Source organism: Fukomys damarensis, unplaced genomic scaffold (genome assembly GCF_012274545.1).
Source record: "Fukomys damarensis isolate Sample0158 unplaced genomic scaffold, DMR_v1.0_HiC HiC_scaffold_35, whole genome shotgun sequence".
Classification (NCBI taxonomy): Eukaryota; Metazoa; Chordata; class Mammalia; order Rodentia; family Bathyergidae; genus Fukomys; species Fukomys damarensis.
Genome location: NW_022900947.1, coordinates 4,884,120 through 4,903,227, shown reverse-complemented (window position 1 = coordinate 4,903,227; position 19,108 = coordinate 4,884,120). Strand labels below are relative to the sequence as shown.

The 19,108-nt window shown below is 57.7% G+C and overlaps 1 protein-coding gene across 1 annotated transcript; it reads left to right on the top strand.

Moving 5' to 3' along the window:
- Nucleotides 1-6: 6 nt before the first annotated feature.
- On the top strand, nt 7-18,985 carry Nsg1 (neuronal vesicle trafficking associated 1). Its single transcript, XM_010641816.3, has 4 exons — nt 7-111; nt 2,739-2,855; nt 14,937-15,047; nt 18,003-18,985. The coding sequence occupies exons 1-4, from the start codon at nt 64-66 to the stop codon at nt 18,201-18,203; spliced, it is 477 nt and encodes a 158-aa protein (XP_010640118.1). The 5' UTR covers nt 7-63; the 3' UTR covers nt 18,204-18,985.
- Nucleotides 18,986-19,108: the final 123 nt, after the last annotated feature.

Below are 19,108 nucleotides of genomic sequence, written 5' to 3'. Positions count from 1 at the left end.
AATTTCGCGGAGAAGGGCACCAAGCAGCCGCTGCTGGAAGATGGCTTCGACACCATTCCCCTGATGACGCCCCTCGACGTCAATCAGCTGCAGTTCCCGCCCCCGGATAAGGTAAGACCCCCCACCCGCGGCGCCCTCTGAGCTGCCGGGATGCGCACCCCTAAATCTCCCGTAGCCGCAACAAAAGAATCGCCGCGTGCGCCGGGGACGCGAAGTGGGGGGCGGGCTCTCGCTGGCAGAGGCAGGCCAGGCGGGGACAGTGTACCCGCTCGCGCGCGCACTGCCTTCTGGATCTGGCGATGTTGGGGTCCCCTTCGTTGGGTGTCAGCTCTATCCTGACCGCGGTCCCCTGATTTTTGTGGAAGTCACGTCGAGGGGGAGCGGCCCCTGGTCCCCTAGCTGCCCTGTACTTTCCTTGCTCCGCGGCACCAGGGTGGTTTGGGGGGCGCGGCTGCCCCTGTGCCTTCCCGGGTGGTCCCGTTTCAATCCGATTGGCCCACTGAGGTGGGGGCTTGGCCGGGTGTCCCTAGGGACCGGCTCCCCCTCCCGGTCCTTTCTGCCTACCCTGGCTGACCGGCCTTGGCGAGCGCCGTGTGAGCTCTCACGAGGCCCTCCTTCCTTCTCCTCTCTCTTTGTTCCCTCTGCGCCGTGTCCTAATGAGTGCCGGGCTCGCTCAGTATTAGTGTAGCCGTGTAACCGGGGACAACCGCTGTTAGTCTTTCCCCGGAGCATTTTTGCTGAATTAAAAAATGTCCTCTTTTTGAGGAATGTAGCATCCAGTCAAGTCGTTCTCTCTCCAGTAAGATGGTATTGCAGAGTTAACGATAAGGTTAACAGGATCTTTAAAAGTCTTAACAACTGTATTGCAAGATTCATCTGAAATCCTTTGCGGGCCTTCAGTCCCCACCCTCCCGCTGTGCTCCTCCCCGCCCCCCTCCCCGAGGTCTTTCACATTTATTGTCTCATCTGGTCCCTGGTGGAGGGAGGCTCTGACTCAGGGCTCCGAGAGCTGCCTGCAGGGGTGGGGTGGGAGGTGTCCCCGTGGGGTCGTTTTCCTGGAGGTTTCTTTGTTCCCATGGGATCGCCAGAGATTAATTCAGCCTCCCTGGAAGCTATTGTCTGTGATTTGGGTGGGGGGCTGGCAGCAGGTGTTTCCCCTGGGGGAAGGGGGATCACCTGGTCACTCTTGTGCACCCACTACCTCGCAGGGCCTTTCTGGGGGTGCTCAGGGGCCAGGATGTGCTTTGCAGAGAAGGGTCCCTGAGGCTTCTGGCTCCACTCCACCCCTCCCCATGTGGGTGCCAGGCTGGTCCTGTTAGCAAAGCCTGGCCTGATGCCCTCTTCCCCTCCACCTGAAACCCCAGCTGTCCCCACTCAGGGTGCCAGGAACCCTGTGTCCTGAAGCAGCACCTTGGTCAGGTGACCCCCTGCTTGGCCTGAGCCCTATCTCACTCAGAACTGTCTGGCACAGTTGCCGTATTACAGGCAGGAGTGGTTCAGGCAGGTCTGGAATCAGGGGTGGCCTGGGTGGCCCTGGAAGGTGCCCGATCTCTCATTCTTGGGAGTGTTCAAACTGAGGGGTGCCTGGCAGACAGGTGTGCCCCAGAAGGAAGGTCCAGCAGGGACCCGTGGTTGGGCTAGAAGGGTTCTGAGGTCATAGATGAGGAGACCGATGCTCAGAGGGTTTCTGGACTATGCCCAAGGTCACTGTGCTGAAGGTTAAGGCCACCCTGGACACGCAGTTTCTGGAAGGGTCTGGAAGGATCTCTCATTCTACTTGTAGCCGACCTCTTACCTGGAACCATATGGACTTGTGTTGCCAGCAGTCTGGGTTCAGGGAGGCAGCGTCACCTGCCCCAGGTGCACACACTGGGAGACTGGAAAGGAGGGGCCATGTCACGGGGGGCAGCGATGGCAGGGACCATCCCGGCTGATGTTTGGTGGATGCCTGTTCTGCCACTTTATAGGCTGAGGTTCTTCAGCGTGGCAACACCGAGAGGGCACTGCCAAGGTGGCCCCATTGTTTAGATGTGGAAGTGAAGGCTCAGAGAGTTCAAGGGACCTGTCCAAGGTCACCTAATCTGTCACTGCAGGTACAGGTTGAGGGTCCCTGGTCTGGGCTGGGATTCCAGTCTCCTCCTCTGTCGCCTGCTAAGATGAGTCCCATTCCCCGTCCGCCATTCATCCACCACATGCACGCCACCACCTTGCAGATGTGAGGGCCACCGGTGCCACCCAAGTGCCAGCTCAGGCTGGGACACCTGCCCTGCCCACTGGGGGAGCTGTGTGTGATGGAATGCGGGACAGTGTGTTCTGACCATCCGATTTTGCCTACAGTGGGCAGGTGGCACAGATGGGCCTTGGCAAAAGCAGGCGCAGCCTCCCGAGTCCCTGGGCCAACGCCGGCCAACGCATCTCTGCTGGGTGGAAGGAGCACTGGATTAGGAGTCGATGTCGTGCAGCCTGTACCCTGCCTTTTATTAGCCAGCACGCTTACCTCTCTGCCCTGTTGTACCGGTCTCTCTGGGGAAGCTCCTGCTTCTGAGTGCATAATGAACCTGAAGTGCTGGCACAGGGAGGTTTCCGGTAAGAGGCGGCTGTGCTCATTCTGCTTGGGAATTGCTTCCTGGCAAAATGGTGGCCTTGGACACGATCGTTCCCAGCCCCGCCTGCTTGGGGACCAATGTTGAGCACATCTGGGTTCACCACTGACTGGTGCTGCTCTGTTCCCTGCTAAGGTGGTCGTGAAGACGAAGACGGAGTATGAACCTGACCGCAAGAAAGGCAAAGCGCGTCCTCCCAAGATTGCGGAGTTCACAGTCAGCATCACGGAGGGCGTCACCGAGAGGTTCAAGGTGAGCGGGCCTGGGGCGGGGCGAGCTCTGCAGAGGTGACCCGCAGCAGGTGTGTGGAACAAGAGGGACGGAAGAGGAGTGGGAGCCCATCCACTGTGCAGTTGCCCACCAAGGTGTCATCCTCCTGGCTTGTAGAAAATCTTTCCTTGTCTTCGACTTCCAGAATGATCGCCTATTACTTATTTTTATAACAGGGCAAACCCACTCACAAACGTTCTTTGTGACAAAGTTATAATAAACACGAGAAAAAGTCACTTGCCAAACATTCAAACATTTGCCTAACAGTTCCAGGAAGGAAGCAGACAGCATCAAAAAATTAACACAAAGCGCTTACCGCGTGCCAGACTGACTCTGAGCTCCTCAGCTGCGTGAGCTCCAGGACTTGAGCCTCAGCAGGACTAGGAGCCAGGACGGGTACCTCTGCCCTCCTGGGAGGGGGGCCGCAGAAGGGGTGGAGCCCAGCCAGTCTGGGTGGGACCCACTCTGGGGAGCAGGAGAGGAGGGGCAACCGTGCTTTTCGCCCAGACAAACAGGGCTGGATCAGAAGACAGCGTGGGTTCTTGGGCCTGGAGAGGCTCCCTGGCTGGTGCTCTGGTCACCCCCTGGGTGTGCTAGCTCTCTGCTCTTATTGGGGTGCATCGGGACTCCCTCCCTGCGCGGTCCAGAGCACCTCTGCATATCATCTCCTGTTTCATTCCTAGGCTAATCTTGTCAATTCCAGGAGGTAACTGTCCCTGCTGGTTAATAAATGAAAGGGAAGCCAGAGAGGGGCTCGGTGGAGAGACTGGGGAGCGCTGGGGCTGATGTGACCTTCACATCCGTCCTTCCCTCCATCCGCCTGGCTCTCTTCTGCACCCCTGGCTGTGTTCACTGAGTGGGCAGTCTCCTCCTCCTCCTCCTCCTCCTCCCGCAGCCCCTGCCCACTGCCTTCTGAGGCATGGCAGGTGCTGTGTGGTTGCCTGTTTCCCAGCTGAGGACGCTAGGAGCACTGAAGTCTGTGCTGCGGTGCCTGAGATGCCCTGTGGTAGCTCCCGGCTCGACAGCTGACACGTTTGAGGCTTGTGGCCAGGCCAAGAGGGACTGAGTCCAGGTCGGCACCTGTCCCCTGCTCTGGCCGGTGACATGGGCAGGGGCCTCACCTGCCCATTGCCCCCTGGGAGCAGCTGCTGACCCGGGTCAAGGCAGGAGTGACCTTGAAGTCAGGGTCTCGGTGTCACCATGTCCAGGGGTATCTGGGCTTCTGCTCTCGATTTGTGCTGTGCCTCTCAGCCCTGTCACTTTGGTCCCTGCAGAGCAGGGAGCAGTAAGGGCCCCTGAGCGGCTGCTCCCTCTGTTGAGCATCGGTGTGTGCCAGGCTCTGTCCCTGCTGTGTCCTTGGTTTGTGCTTTTCCCACAAGGTCACCTGTAAAGGCCCCTGGGTCTCTTACTCCAGGCAGGGGTGACGCACATGTGCCGCCAGGGCTGTCCGTTGCCACGGCTGGGACCTTTCGATTCCTTGGCTTCTATTGCCTGGAGCCCGAGGGCCTGGAAGGCCTCAGATGATCCGTGCCCTGCAGGGGGCTGGCTGCTGTGGCAGGACGGCTGCCCTCACACCAGCCAGAGTGTTCTGTGCTTAGCTTCTGTCCCTCTTCATGACTCCCAGCCCATTCCTCATGGGGCCCTCACATGAGTCTTAGGTGTTCACAAGTGGCCACTATTCCCCATGACTCTCTGGCTCCAAAGTCAGTGCCTTTAGTGAGATCCAGTCTCAAAACAATAAAAATTTTTTTAAATTAAAAAAATAAAAATTTCAAAAGCTAGGAGTGGTGAACCCATACCAGTAATCCTAGCACTCAGGAGGCTGAGGCAGGAGGATCACCGAGAGTTCCAGGCCAGCCTGGGCTACATAGGGAACTCAAGTCCAGCCTGAACCTTATAATGAGGACCTTGTCTCAAAACACAAACGTAAATGACAAATAACTAAAGGCAGCATCTTCCTGACCACAGGGCCCTGGCCCAGGCTCCAGCCCCAGCAGGAAGCTCCCCGCCCCCAGTCCAGACCTGCACAGGGCTGAAGTTCCCTGGGGCCCCTCCGCTGGATCAGCCGCCCCCGCCCTCGCGTCCCTGTTGCCTTCTCAAGGAGGCTGTGACAGCATCAGACTGCAGCGTGTGCTCCCGGGAGCCGAGCCGACCTCTTCTAGCTGGTTGGGCTTGTTTTCTCACCCAGCCCTATAGACACCGACGAGGCAGGCGCCGCTGTCATCTCCATCCTATGGCTGTGGGAAACTGAGGCAGAGCACAGGATCCCAAGGCAGCCTGCTCTGCCTCCGCCCCAGCTTGGTGGGAAGTCTCAACCCGAGGTGACTGCGCTGCGGGGCCAACTGCCCCTCCACGATCCCTGCTTGGTGCATTTGCACCCGGGCCAGGCTGCTGTGGCTCAGTGTGGCCCCTGTGCTGGAGTCTGCACAGGTGCAGGCTCCTCAGGCCACCCCATGCCAGCTCCCTCGTCCCCCTGCCAGCCCCTCTCCCGGGTCCCCTCTCTGGGGAGCTGGCAGCCCCTGGGATGGTTACAGGGTGGCCGAGATTCCTTGCGAGCCAGGAGAGGTGGCGTATGCCGGAAATCCCAGCACTGGGGGATGTGTGCAGGGACCCTGCAGTCTGGGGTCCCCAGGGGTGGCCTTGAGAAGTCGGTGACCTTGGGAAGGGAACCAGGCCGTGGCAGCCCCCGAGGCAAGAGTGCTGGCTGTAGACTGAGGGTGTGGGGACTCTGTGTACACACAGAACTGACTCACTGGTAGCCTGTGCCAGCGGATGGCATCCTGGATACCATTTTCCTGGCACCCCGTGCAGCAGCTTGCTGAGTAAATGCGTGACTGATGGTGCTGCCGGCCCCTGGTGAGGGGGCCTTGGCGCGCTTTCCAGGGCATCCCCGTGGGTCCATTGCTCATGGAAGCTCCTTGTCAGCTCACTGAGGGAGCCCTGTCTGTGGGCCGGTTACGGGTGTATGTCCTCCACGGGGACCTGTGCAGCCTCCCAGTCAGGGAGCCTGAGAGGTGTGATCAGAGCCAGGTAGCCTGTTGTGGACACAGGGACACCGTGGCCGGACCTTAGTAGCTGAGTGGCCTGTGTTCAGGGGCCACCTTCCAAGCCCATTCCCCAGGTGTGTCTGGGCCAGCCGCCTGGGAATGAGCACCTTCGCCTGCTCTCTGGGTGGTGCCGGTGTCTGCCAGGTCTTGGAAACTTTCTGGCTGGAACCTTTTGGGAATGCTGAGTGCCCGCCCTTCGGGAACGGTCCCCAGCCTTTTATGGCACAGTGACATTTGTGACGTCCCCGAGCGCATGCACACAGAAGGCATGTGGCCATCCTGTGGAGGAGCCTGGTTGCTGAACCCCGGGTCCAGCGGGTGTGGGAACAGGAAGGTCGGGACGGAGGAGCTGCCCTCGCTGGCCCATATGTACCATGCACACCCTGGCCGCAGGGCTGCTCCTGTGTGAGCATGAGAAGGAGATCCTGCCTTTCAGATACTGAAGCAACAGGTAAACAGCGTGTCCCCTTTGTCTCTAATTTGTGTGTTGGGCACGCCTCGTCTTTGTGTGCCTTTGGATGCCATCCTCGAAATGACAGGTCGTTTTGGATGTTACTTTATGATCCTCATGCAGGGATTAATCTCTTGGCTGTGAGGTTGCTAGGCTTGTTGCTAGGTAACCGCTGGTGGGGAAAGGGCTTTGTAAGACTCCGCCACGCAAGGGTGGCGGGATGAATCATCCGTGGTGGCCAAGAGTCTAGGCTGCGGCAGCAGCTGGTGTCAGCAAGAGGAGCAGGCATTTAATTAATCTGAGGTGTGTCTGTGCTGAGAGGAAACGGGGCCTGAGATGTTTCTCACAGAAGCTGGACCTAAGCATTTTTAAAGTTGTGCTTCCCCTCACCTGTTCAGAGCATGTGTCCTGTGCTGCAGGGCTGCCAGGCCATAGTCCCTTCCCCGCCTTGGAAGACGGAGGGTCTGTCGTGGGCTGTGGGGCACAGAGGGCCTGGCTCTTTGCTGAGTCTACACGTGCTCCCTGTGCCTGGGAGTGAAGGGTTTGGTGGTCAGCCAAACCCCTCACCCAGTACCACGCACCCCTGGGGGACTTGGAGGACTCCAGGGTTAACTGTGAGCATCCTTCAGGGACAGAGGACATCTCAGGATTTGATCTTCAGGGCTGGCATTCCTGCTGGGGGGAGTGCCCCTTGGCATCTGGTCACAGATGCCCCTGGGGGTGGTGGGGATCTTTTTCTCGAGTCCTTCCTGACCTTGAGCTTCTGTGCGCCTGTCCAGTCATCCCCGGCGGGTCCCAAGGTGCATGTGTGATGTGTTCATCTTCTGTGACACTGTCTCCTCGGCAGCCTGTCGGGTCTTCCCGAGTGGTGGTCCTGCCGCAGACCCGAGAGCGAGTGCATTTGGACATCCAGCAACCTTGAGCCTCGCTGTACACCCTGCTTGATTTGGCCGCCTGTATCTGTGGTGGCAGAGCCATGAGCTCGGGGTCCAGCTGCAGTGGGGCCCCCCAGAGTGGAGGGGCTGAGCCTCCTGGAGGCGTGTGTCTGTGTTCACTGCTGTGTGGCCACCTAAAATATTTAGTGCTGTAAACGCTCAAGGATGTCAGGGTTTGACTTCTTTCTCGGAGATTTCTTTGGCAGTGCATTACTCAGCAGAAGCGCTTACTTCCTCCCTGCTTAGCCTGAGGAAGTGAGGACAGAGCTGAGTGACAGCCACCACCACCATCGACCCTGATCCTGAGCCCCTGCAGTGTTGCTTCTCTGCCTTCCTGATCATTGTCTCTGAGAGGCTGACCTTGCTGTCGTGGTCTGGAGGGTGGAAAACTAAGGCGGGAGAGCTTGCAGGTGGGGCCAAGGGCACCCAGGGGTGATGCAGGAGTTAGTCCAGTATCCACTTGACACCACAGAGCCGGGCACCCTGTCCTCTGTAGCTGGGGCCATGGGTGACTGCTGCTGCAGGCATCCTGTGCCCGTCTCTCCCGCAGCTGGCTGGCGGCTCCAGAGTCCCCTGGCAGGACAGGTGGCCCCACACCAGAAGGCGCAGGGAATCCTTGCTGATTCCTCAGAGAACTAGTAAGGGGCTAGTACCTTGGTGGTTCAGTGACTTTGTGATTGTCGTCGCTGTGAGTAACAGTGGACAAAACAGTCGGCAACCACTGGGGCTGACCCAAGTCCCGTAATATATTTGCGACAAACTTCCCTGCAGGCCCACATCCTGTTTGTATTTGCTCCCAGCTGTTCTGTCTGGAAAATACCCCCGGGTGCCTCTGGCTTCTCAGGGCTGCTGTGGCGTGGGGCAGATCAAGCTGGCCAGGACCCCCTAGCAGCTTGCGATACCCAGCTTCCCTCCTCCAGCCCAGATTTTAAAAAATGTAGTAAAATACATAACACACAGTTTACAGTGTGTTTAATGTACTCACTGGGATGCCCAAACGTCAAGCTATGTGCTTCCGGAATGTTTCCGTCACCCCAGAAGGAGCCCTCACACTCTGCCCCTGCCCACCGTGAATCAGCCTCTGTCCCTGTGGATTGCCTCGTTCTGGGCATGTCACATAAGAGGACTCTTACAAGAGGCGACCTTCTGTGTGTGGTTCTTCTGCTCAGCGCGATGCTTTCCGGGTGTGACACCTTGTCATGGGCGTCATTCTATCCTGTCCATGGTAGGTAATCAATACCTTCTCGTATGATCTTTGGGGTTTATACCCAGGAGCGGAGTTGCTGGTTCCTGTGATTTTATATTTCACATGGTGTGGAGCTGCCCCAATGTTTTCTGGTGCAGTGGCAGCCATGGACCAGGGTTCCCGGGTCTCCATAACTTCACCAGCACTTGTTATTATGATTTTTTAAAATTAGTGTCATCACTGAGTAGGAAGTGGTGTCTCACTGTGGTTTGGATTTGCGTTTTATGGCTCAACTTTTGTATTTAGGTCTTTTATCCATTCTAACCATTACTTTTTGTTTATGGCGTAAGGATCCAGCTTCATTCCTTTGCTACACACTTTTTCTAGCATTGATTGTTACAGCTATTTTTTTGCCCCACTCAATGGTCTTGGTGCCTTTTAATGAAAATCATTTGACCATGGACAGTTTTATTTCTGGACTCTTTGCTCCAGTCCATTGATTTATCTGCCTTTTCCCTGCTGGTGCCATGGAGCTCTGTAGTAAGTTTTGAAATTGGGTCCCCCAATTTGGTTCTTTGGTTTCAAGACTGTTTTTGACTCCTCAGGGGCCCTATGGTTTCCATTTCTGCAACCACAAAAGTGTCACCATCAACAACAACAAAGAGCAGCAGCGAAGGCCATTGGGATTTGGCCAGGAGTTTTACTGAATCTCTGAGTGAGCTGGGCCGCTGTTCTCACTGTAATGATATTACCTCTTTCAATACATGGCCAAGGGTATCTGTCCATTGATTTAGAGCCTTTTTAATTTCCTTCAGCAATGTCGTAGTTATCGGTGGACACTTTTGAACACAGGCAGTAAGCTACAGCGGGGTTAGCAGGACCTGTGACCTTTTGTCTGCAGTGCACATGACGGAGGTTTTCATGTTGCCAAGGCCTTGGGATAGTGTTTTTGCTCATCCTCCTTTGGAAATCACAGTATGTATGACATCTCATTGTTTAGTAGTGTGTTCATAAAAAAGCACATATATGTCAGAATTTTATGTTTTGAAGTATTTTGATAACAGTATTTTGGCATAATTCATTTTTGTTGCAAGTGTCTGTATAGCACCCCATGTGTTTGAAACATCACCCTGAGTAGCTGTGGTGTTGCCTGCGGCCGAGAGGTAAAGGGCACCAACATCATGGTACTGAGCAGCTGCATCTCCACCTCTTTTTTATTGTTCATTTTTTATTTTGTGAGATAGAGTCTTGCAAAATTGCTAAGTGGCCCAGGCTGGGCTCAAACTTTCAATCCTGCCTCAGCCTCCCAGAGTGGTGGGATCACAGGCGCACGCCACCACTCCCGGCTTGTGTTTTGGAGATCTCCTGCTCCTGTTTAACAGCTTCACCTTTCCCTTCCTCCCCGCTGAGCTCCCTAAAGGCCACCCCTCCAGGCTGCCTCTGTCTCCTGCTTTCTCCCTTGACATTTCCCGGCCAAGATCACCCAGAAAGTCCCTTGACCACTTGGGGACCCTGGAAGACACGAGAAGGCAGGGGCTCTCTCTTCTCTGTACAGAAAAAGAGACGAGTAAAGACAGTTATGATGCAGCCCAGGCTGGATTCCTTATTTCATACTCTTTCGTACTGTGTCATTTTTTCCCTTCTGATTCTAATACAAAATGAAAAGGAGAACATGTACCAGCATGGTGGCCCAGGCCCTGGCTTCTGAGCCCTGGGGAAGCTCCTTGTCCCAACCAGGTGGCCCGGTGGCCTTGGTCCTTGGCCCAGGCCTGCAGTCCAGGCACCTTGTGATGGAGGAAAAGTTATCCTGGATCCGCTCTAGTGCTTAGAGAAACCGAGATGAGCACGGCTCCAGGTCTCAAGGATTTGGCTCGGCAAGGCTCGAGGGACTGGATCAGTGCCCCTCCCTCACTCCCTCACCCCCTCACTCCTGGAGTCAGCCTGAGGCCTGCCTTGCCTGTTGTGGTCATGGGAGAGGCCGCCTGAGCATCAAGTCCAGGGCCTTGGCCCTTCTTCCCTTCAGGCCCACTGAGTCCATCTTCCAGTCCCTGCCCAGCCTCATGTCACCTCCTTTGTCGCAGGCTACCCCCATGAGGTCCCCTGTGACAGGTAAGCAGGGTACCTGCCCCCAGGGAGAGGTCCTGGACTCAGTGGGCAGGGACCTTCTCGCTGCCAGAGCAAGCAAGAGAAAAGGGGAGCGAGTCTGCTCTTTCAGCGATTGTGCCTGTGGTGCTGAGGGTTGAACCCAGGGCCTCATGCATGCTGAAGAGGCGGTCTGAGCTGCACCCCAACCCCTGCTGGATTTGAAGTAGGGTCCTGCCAAGTTGTCCAGAGTGGCCTAGAACTTGTAAGCCTCCTCCTTTAGCCTCCTGAGGGGCTGGGATTACAGGCGCACATCACCATGCATGGCTAATTTTGCCTTTTATAATAAATCCACTCTTTGGACAAGGGCATTAATCCAGTCCTGAGGGTGGAGGCTTCTGGACCCAGTTGCCTTGGGTTAGGCCCTGGCTCCCCACACTCAGCATTGGGGGGTGAGTTCCCAACACATGCATTTTGGGGGACACATTCAAAGCACAGCACAGGGATGAGGACGTGGCTGTCTCTGGGGGCCATTATTCAGCCACCGTGGTGGGCTTGAGCCTGGTACTTCAGTGTCTTCCCTCTGGAAGGCTGCAGCGCTGTGTAAGGGATGAGGGCTCACTACTCCTGCTCTGCCTGGCCCCAGGGCCCTGTGCACCCAACACAAGCACAGGTGCAGGGCCAGTGCCTTTCTGTCCTGGTACCATGTGGCCACTCCACCTTTCATTTTTGGCCAAAGTCTTCAGAAGTTGGTCGAAAGACACAGTTTTGCAGGGCTTTCCAGGACGCACAGAGCGACGCTTATCGAGGCAAAGCGAGCCTCAGGGGACTCGAAGGGGGGCAGGAAGCCCCAGTGCCTTGCTCAGTAATTTCACCCAGTGTTCTAGAATATTCCTAGCTGTCTCGTGGGGAGGGGGAGGTTCATGCAAGTCTCCAAACTGGGACTCCTTGTACTGAATTAGGACAAACAGATGCTTGGTGACTTGATGGCTGTATGTGGGACTGGTGTTCAGAGAGAGACTCGGGTGTCCCAGAACCTTCTGGAGTCCAGGGCCTGACTAAGAGGGGAGAAGGCAGGATGACCTGATGTGGCTTCCATAACAAAGTGACCCAAAGCAGAGTGCTTACAGCCATAGAAACCTAATCTGTCACAGTTCCGAGGCCGGAAGGCTGAAATCAAGGTGTTACAGGGCCAGGTTTCTCCTGAATCCTGTAGGGAGGATCCACCTGTCTTTCCCTGTCTCTGGGCATTGCTGACCTTTCCGTGGCTTGGCTTGGGGATCTGTCACTCTGGTCCTCAGTCTTCGCAGTATCGTCTCTGTGTCCCCATTTCCCTTTTGTCAAAAGACACCAGGAAAATTGGAACAGAGTCCAATCTAATGACCTCAGCGTGTTCAAATCAGCAAAAGGCCCTGTTGCTGAACAAGGTCTCCTTCGCAGCACTTGTGGTTAGATTTCAGCCCATTTTCTGGAGGGCCTGAAAGGGTCCCAGGCTGAGGGACTGACAGCACGCTCTCAGACCCCCTCTCCTGAAAAGCCTGCAAGAGTTTGAGCCATTGTCCCCCATTCCAAGATGAGACAGGTGCCCTGACAGGCCAGGCTGCCTCTCAAGCTCATGGTCCACACTGTGCGGTCAGGACAGCTCCGAGCTAGGCGGGGACCCTTCTGGAAAGGCCCATGGCGCTGTCTCAGCCACGACAGACACAGGGGGACGCATGTCCTGGTACCATGTAGTGCCATGGCAAGGAGGGGCTTCCCTGGGGTCTGCAGAGGCCTGGGGAGGAGAGGATGGGAGGCTGGGAAGTGCATCACAGCCCCGTTCCGCCTGCTGACTCGGTTTCTTTCTCTGTCCTCCACCCGCGACAGCTCCAGGGACTGTCCTGCTCTCCTTTCTCGGTTCCATGAGCGCCTTGGCCGCCAGGCCTGGGAATCCTGCAATAAAGGCCCAGGCCGGGTTCCAGAGCGCGTGGGGAAGTGATTTCCCCACACTGCCAGGAGGGCTGGGTTATTTTTAAACTCTAGCAGATGGGGCACCATGAACCTGGCTCCCGTGTGGCTCCTAGGTTGAAGGAGCAGGTGAATGATGTCCCCTTTCAGTCCACTCTGAGTGACACAACCCTGCTAGGGGGGCTGGGGGGGCAGCAGGGGTGGGTTACCTGGGTGGAGGGCCGGCTTAGCTGTCTCTCTGACCCCAGGTAAAACACAGGACAGCAGTGATAATAGCATAGCAAGAGCCACACCTGCTGTGTCCAGCACACCAGGCCCTGTCCTCAGCATCCTGGCACCGTGCCTGCTCCTTGGCCCTCCCACCAGCCCTTGCATGACTGCTTTCCTTGCTGCTGGACTGGAAGCCAGAGCCACAGGGCACGTGCACCTGTGGCTGGTGGCTGTCACCAGCCAGCCCTGCCCTGTGCCGTGCTGCTCTCTGGCACCCTCGAGATGCGGCCCTTGTTTCTAAAGCAGACGCCGACTTCCTGCTGCTCCAGGCTGCACCCTGCCTCGTGTCTGTGGCAAGTTGGGCCATGAGCTGGCAGTCGCCATTGGATCCTGGTAGGCACTCTGCTCTCTGGGCCCTGAAGACAGCCTGCCCTGTCCTGTGTGCATCCCAGTGCTGGGTGCGCCTCCATATGCGGTACCTGTTGTCCAGGCAGACCACAGCCTCTGGTCCTCAGGGAAGGTGACAGTCCCAGGGTGGGGCCACAGAGGAGTAGGATTGGGGACAGGCTGGAGCCTGGGGCCAGACCTGGACAAAGTAGGACCTCCTGGGGGACACGCCTCATTCCACCTGCCCGGGAGCCTTCCAGTAAGGAATGGAGGATTTGGGGGCCATGGGTGTGGTCTGTGACTGGGTGGGTGGGGCCTGGGCAGAGGGCCCGGGGACCTTGGTGCTGCCTTGTCCTGACCTGAGTGTGGCCAGGGTGCCTGGACCCAGAGCTGTGCCGCAGGGCCTTGTGAGGGGGTGGTGCCCACTGAGGCCACGCCCACACCCCTGCCCTCTGCTTCTGTTTGACCCTCCAGTTGGGGTTGCAGCAAGGATGTGGCTGAGCAGACCTGAACCCTGGAGGTCAGGAGCCCTGGGAGATGGAGGCAGGGTGCCTGAGGTGTCAGTGACAAGGTCTGGAGCCTGACAGTGACATGACAGTCCCATAGGCGCAAAACTGACTGGGGTAGGTGGGGCTCCAGGAGTCTCAGCATCAGTGCGTGGTGAAGCCAGCCGAGGGACAGCTCTGGTGCAGGCCTGCAGGTGTCCACTGGACATCAGCGCTCACTGCGGGGCCGGCTCCGCCTTCCAGGGAGCATGCTGTGTGGCTCGAGGCACACTTCATCCTGCATCTCCTCCTCTTGCTCCTGGCCGGCTCCTGGATAATTCTGCTCCCTTTCACAGGTGGGAAGGGAACCCCACTCCCCCTATGGACTCAAGGCCATGTTTCCCAGGCCAGCAGGGTGCATGGCCTCTCGCTGGGCTCTACTCAGATGAGCCAGGCTGCACCTGGGTCTCTTCTGCAGCCCCAGGAAGCAGCAGGACCCCCTGCTCCCCACCCCTGGGGTTGGGAGGTTCTGTGTGTGGCAGTGGAAGGGGTGGGTGGGAGGTAGGGAGCCAGCATCTCGTTTTTCAGTGTGCTGTGCCTTCCCCATGGCCACCCTGCTCACCTGGGCTGGAGGGGGTCACACCTTCAGCCTCATGCTCCCCGCTGCCAGCCTTCCTAGCAGCCAGCTGAACATCTTCAGGGTCCCGGTGCAATGTCACCCAGGGTCCTGTGCCCCATGCCTTCCAGCAGGGACGGGTCTCCTGCCTCCATGCCAGCTGTCTCCCATGCTGCGGTCTTACTGTGTGCTGGGCCAGTGTAGGACTCCCACTGTTGCCGTGGACATGCATTGCACTGTGGGACACTGTCGAGAGAGGGGGGGCAGGGCTGCAGATGTTTTGTCCCCCGGGGTCAGCTGATCGGGGTGACACTGCATCCCAGCACTGAGCCTGGGGCTCTGGAGGTGAGGTGTCCATGAAGCGGATGTCCCGGCTCGGTGACTGGGCGTGGACAGCAGAGGCCTCACTTCCCAGTCCTCAGTTCAAGGTGCTGAGGAGAGGCTTGGGCAGTGCCCAGGCTTTCCTGGGTCCCTACCCAGTGCTTTCTTTGCAAGCCTGGCCCACTAGAAACAACTCAAGAAAGGTGAAGGAGTGGCAGGCACATGGTGCAAACTGAAACTGTTGTAGTGTCTCCAAAGTACCCTTTGAGAAGGAGTCCACCTTCCTGCCTCTTCTGGACTTTTACACGTTGGTCCAGTGTGCGTGTGCGCATGTGTGCGCGTGTCTGCCTGGCTGCCTCCTCAGCTGCCCCTGATGGCTGCTACCTCTGCCCGCAGGTCTCAGTGCTGGTCCTCTTTGCCCTGGCCTTCCTCACCTGTGTGGTCTTCCTGGTCGTCTACAAGGTGTACAAGTATGATCGTGCCTGCCCTGATGGGTTCGTCCTCAAGGTAAAGCTTTGTTTTCCCTGTGGGGGCAGGGGGGCACCTTAGCTTCTCTTCTCTCCCTTGACCTGGGGCTGCTCCTGTGTCCCTCCCAGCTGGCTGGAGCAGGCCCCGTGCAGCAGGGGCCCTGTGCTCTGTCACAACAACAGGAGCCTCACTGGTAGCTGGGCAGGTAGGCGGAGGTCAGGAGTGATGGGTAGAGGTCCTGGCTGTGACCTCGAGTCTGGGGAAGAGAAGGCAAGAGGGGAAAAAGGAAGGGACTTTGGGCCGCAGGAAGAGGGAGGACACACAGGCCCCGTGCAGAGAGAGGGGGGCCCTGCGCAAGCTGCACAGAAGAGGGGTAAGTGACATGCTTGCCACGGGCTCCTGTCTCCTGAGTGCTTGGTGCCCCGCACCCTGGATGTTCCGAGCCTTCCAGGCGTGACCGGACACTGCTCCTCCCAGTGATTGGCACTCTGAACTCCAAGCACGGTGTGAGCTGCCAGGCCCAGCAGTGTCACTGGGTGCTTTAGACTCGTGGATGGAGCACAGGTAGCGGGAGAGAAGAGTTCCCATGGCCCAGCCGGGACCTGCTTCCTCCCACACTGCTGTCCTGCACGGCTCCTGATGGCAGCGCTTCCCTCGTCCCAGTGCTCGGTCACCTCCAGGAGCTGCACCAGCAGAGGCAGTCCCTTGTGACTCTCACACCTTGCAGCATGGGCGTCCTGAGTGATCGTAAGCAGAAAAGAAGGGAAGGGGCAGGGACTAGGGCTGTATTTCTAGAAGGCTGACGCTAGGGTCCCCCCACCTTCATAGACCCTTATTCAGCGGCCCCTGTGGCAGCCCCGGGCACAGGGGGAGAGGGGCCACTGTCGCAGACTGTATGGCACCTGGAGGAAGGGGGTGTGATGGGGACGATCCCTTAGGTCCTCACTGGAACTGGGACAGACAGGCGGCGAAGTGGCTGAGGGGCCGCTGTAGTGGGCAAGGAAGAGTGGCCTGGGCGGGGGGCTCTCAGGGGGCTTCTACACCAGGCCTGCTGGAGCCCCCAAAAGCCTGACTCTTGGAGGCAGGTCTCCGCCTCCCTGTGCATCCTATTTGCGCTTTCCAGGGCAGAGCAGGAAGCCTGCGGTGACAGTAACCGGCGAGGGGGTGACATCCATTCTGCAGCCCGTGTGCACCAGCACCCGACTCAATGGCTGCTGCCCGAACTGTAGGCTGCCAGGGGCCCATTCCGGGAGAAGAGCGCCTTCAGCCCTTCCACCCTGGCTGGGGCTTCCTCTCCCACTCTCCTTGTCTCTGGGCTGTGTGGGAAGTCTCGGTCAGCTCTTGGGAGGGCGATGGCGTGGGGTGGAGGGCTGTGACCTCAGGCCGCAGATGCAGCCTGTGTGACTGGGGAGCTGCTTCACCTCGCTGAGCCTCACTTCCACCCCTGTGAAATGGGACTAGGGGCACCTGCCGCAGAGGGAGGCCTGCAGACCGTGGGGAGCCACCAAGAGGGAAACAGGAAGTGGGTGCAGACCCGGTGCCCATGCCTTTGCTGCCAGGACAGGGGAGGTGGCAAGGCAGCCCTGAGGAGCAGGGACCCCAGTTAGGGGGCCCAGTGAACCCTCCTTTAGCACTCAGAGGCTCAGGAAAGAGGAGGTCCCCGGTGTTGTGGGCTGGATGAGACGCCCCCGGCCACCCACATCTATGGGCGCAGCGGCCACTGTGTCCTAGCCGAGGCTGTCGAGGGTTCCATCAGGGTCACCCCACTGGCAGGTAGGGTGGAGACTGCAGGGATTTCCTGTCACAACTGGGAGCAGGCTGAGTGCTGTGGCCTTGGCCTGGATGTTGGATGCGGTGGGACTGAGCCTCAGGCCCTTGCGGAGATGTCTAAAATACGGATGGCTATGGCGCACATTTGCAGAGTTAAAGCTTTTTGGTGACAGATGGAGACCCCTAATGACTGGGCCTTGTGTCCCTATCTGGTAAGGAGATCCTTGGCACAAGTGTGATGGCTGGGTGCTCAGATACATATTCCAGAGACTGTGACCAGGAAGGAGGTGTGTTACCCTCTCTCGGAGTCCCAGCTGGCAGGTTTCGTGGGTCTGTGCAGTCCTGTCTCTTGCAGCTGGCTATGAGGGGGCGATGGGAAGAGCTGAGGCGTGCAGCATCCCCTCAGGGCCGTCTAGCCTGCCCCCGAGGTCCACTTGAATGCTCCTGGCTGGAAGTCAGTCACATGACCTCATCTGGCTGCAAGGCAAGCTGGGAAATGTCATCATTTCTTGGGGTGCTGTGTGTCCCCTTTGACTCAAGGGAATGGGTGTGACAGACAGTTGGCAGCCTCTGCACACCTCCCCTGTGGGGCTGGAGTGAAGGGAGCACGAAGACTCCCGTGCCCCACAGCACTGTTCCAGGTCAGTCCACTCTTGGCCTGTGAGCAGCCAGCTCAGGTGAGGCTGTCCGGCCTGATGCGTGTGGAGGGTCTCTGGAAGGGCAGCTTCCTGGCTCAGCCCCACCTGAGCCTCCTCTGTGGCTCCCTACAGCCCCGCGGCTCACAAGGCACAGCCCACGCCTCTTCTTTCCTAGCTTCTCCATTCCCCTCGGTGTGCTCCTGGTCCAGCCATCTGTCCGCAGCTTCCTGCTCCATGACCTCTGCTCTCGGGCCCTTCCTTCTGCCTCCAGTGCTTGCCTGTCCCTCTCCCTGGGACCCAGCACAGGGACACAGTCCTCACCTCCCTCCTCATGTGATTTGGTGCCTCTGGGCATGCCCAAAGTGTCAGTTTTTCAGTAGGGTAGAAGGAAGTGAGACCCGGTATAAGATACCCGGTGAGGGTGCTGCAGGAGCGTCTGTCACGGCATTGGCTGGGTCTGTTCTGTGGAGGGCTGTGCGCAGGGGTCAGGAGCACGCCTGCCTTTGGTCACTCTGTGGGCTGTGCAGGGGGACACACGCTGGCATTCCCCAGCACCCACAGTGTCTCAGTGGCTCCTGTCTTGCAGAACACCCAGTGTATCCCGGAAGGCTTGGAGAGTTACTATGCAGAGCGAGATTCCAGCGCCCGGGAGAAGTTCTACACAGTGGTAAACCACTACAACCTGGCCAAGCAGAGCATCACCCGCTCCGTATCGCCCTGGATGTCGGTTCTGTCGGAAGAGAAGCTGTCGGAGCAGGAGACGGAAGCAGCCGAGAAGTCGGCTTAGTGAGATGGGCAAGTTCCTCACAGTGTCACTTGAAGGTCAAAAGGGACTCTGAGGGACATTTCATTAAATATAACTACTGGTAATTTAGAGGTTACTCATTTACGGTGCAATTGCTTCTGTTTGCCTATGCTGCTTTGCAAATAAAACTTGCTGCCGACCACCCACGGGCATAAAACCAAGTGCATATCAGCATTGCTTAAAGGTTCTGACACACTCATGGTAAGGGTTCTTAATTTAGCTCCTTCACCAGGTTTATTGGATGCTGTCAAAAAATAAATGTACACTGGACATGTCAGGAGTTTTGACTTCAGCTAAATACTGCATTTTGTGGGGTTGATTTTTTTTTTGAAGCCACCTTGCTCTCACCCACCATACTCCACAGCCGTATCTGGAGTGGTCTCTCTCTTTGACAGGGGCAAGCCGACTCCTGTTTCTCCAGCCTCCCGTACCTGGTGTGGTGCAGAGAAGGGAGGAGGGGGCCCGTCCCGACTCCTCCGCGGGCAGCCCTGCCGCGATGCTCCGTGTGGCCTTAGCACGGCCACCCTGGACCACCTCTGGTGCCCTGTCCCCGCATCTTGAAGAGGAGCAGGCACCACCGGGTGGAGATGGCAAGGTTCTCCGCAGAGCCCAAGGAGGGGTGGGTAGGAGCAGGCCTGGGCCAGGCACTGAACAGGAAGGAAACACCACCGGCCCTTTTGTTAACTCCGAATATGAATAAATTTGCACGCGCAGCCCTGTATGCAAGTTTTTAAAAAAAATTAGCTGGGTAGGAAAAGTGACGATGTAATCGCTGGCAAGCCCGGGCTCCTGTAAGCTTTGTTCTGTGAGAAGAAGTAACTCCCTTGCTGTAGAAACCAGGGAAGGCTGGAGAGCTGGGGAGGGCACCCTGCAGGTAGGACTTCAAC

Excerpts from the sequence above, each read along its gene's own strand:
- Nsg1 (XM_010641816.3), top strand. The coding sequence starts at position 64 with ATGACGCCCCTCGACGTCAATCAGCTGCAGTTCCCGCCCCCGGATAAG. Across the intron at positions 112-2,738 it reads AGTTCCCGCCCCCGGATAAG|GTGGTCGTGAAGACGAAGAC; the intron begins GTAAGACCCCCC and ends TTCCCTGCTAAG. Across the intron at positions 2,856-14,936 it reads GCGTCACCGAGAGGTTCAAG|GTCTCAGTGCTGGTCCTCTT; the intron begins GTGAGCGGGCCT and ends CTCTGCCCGCAG.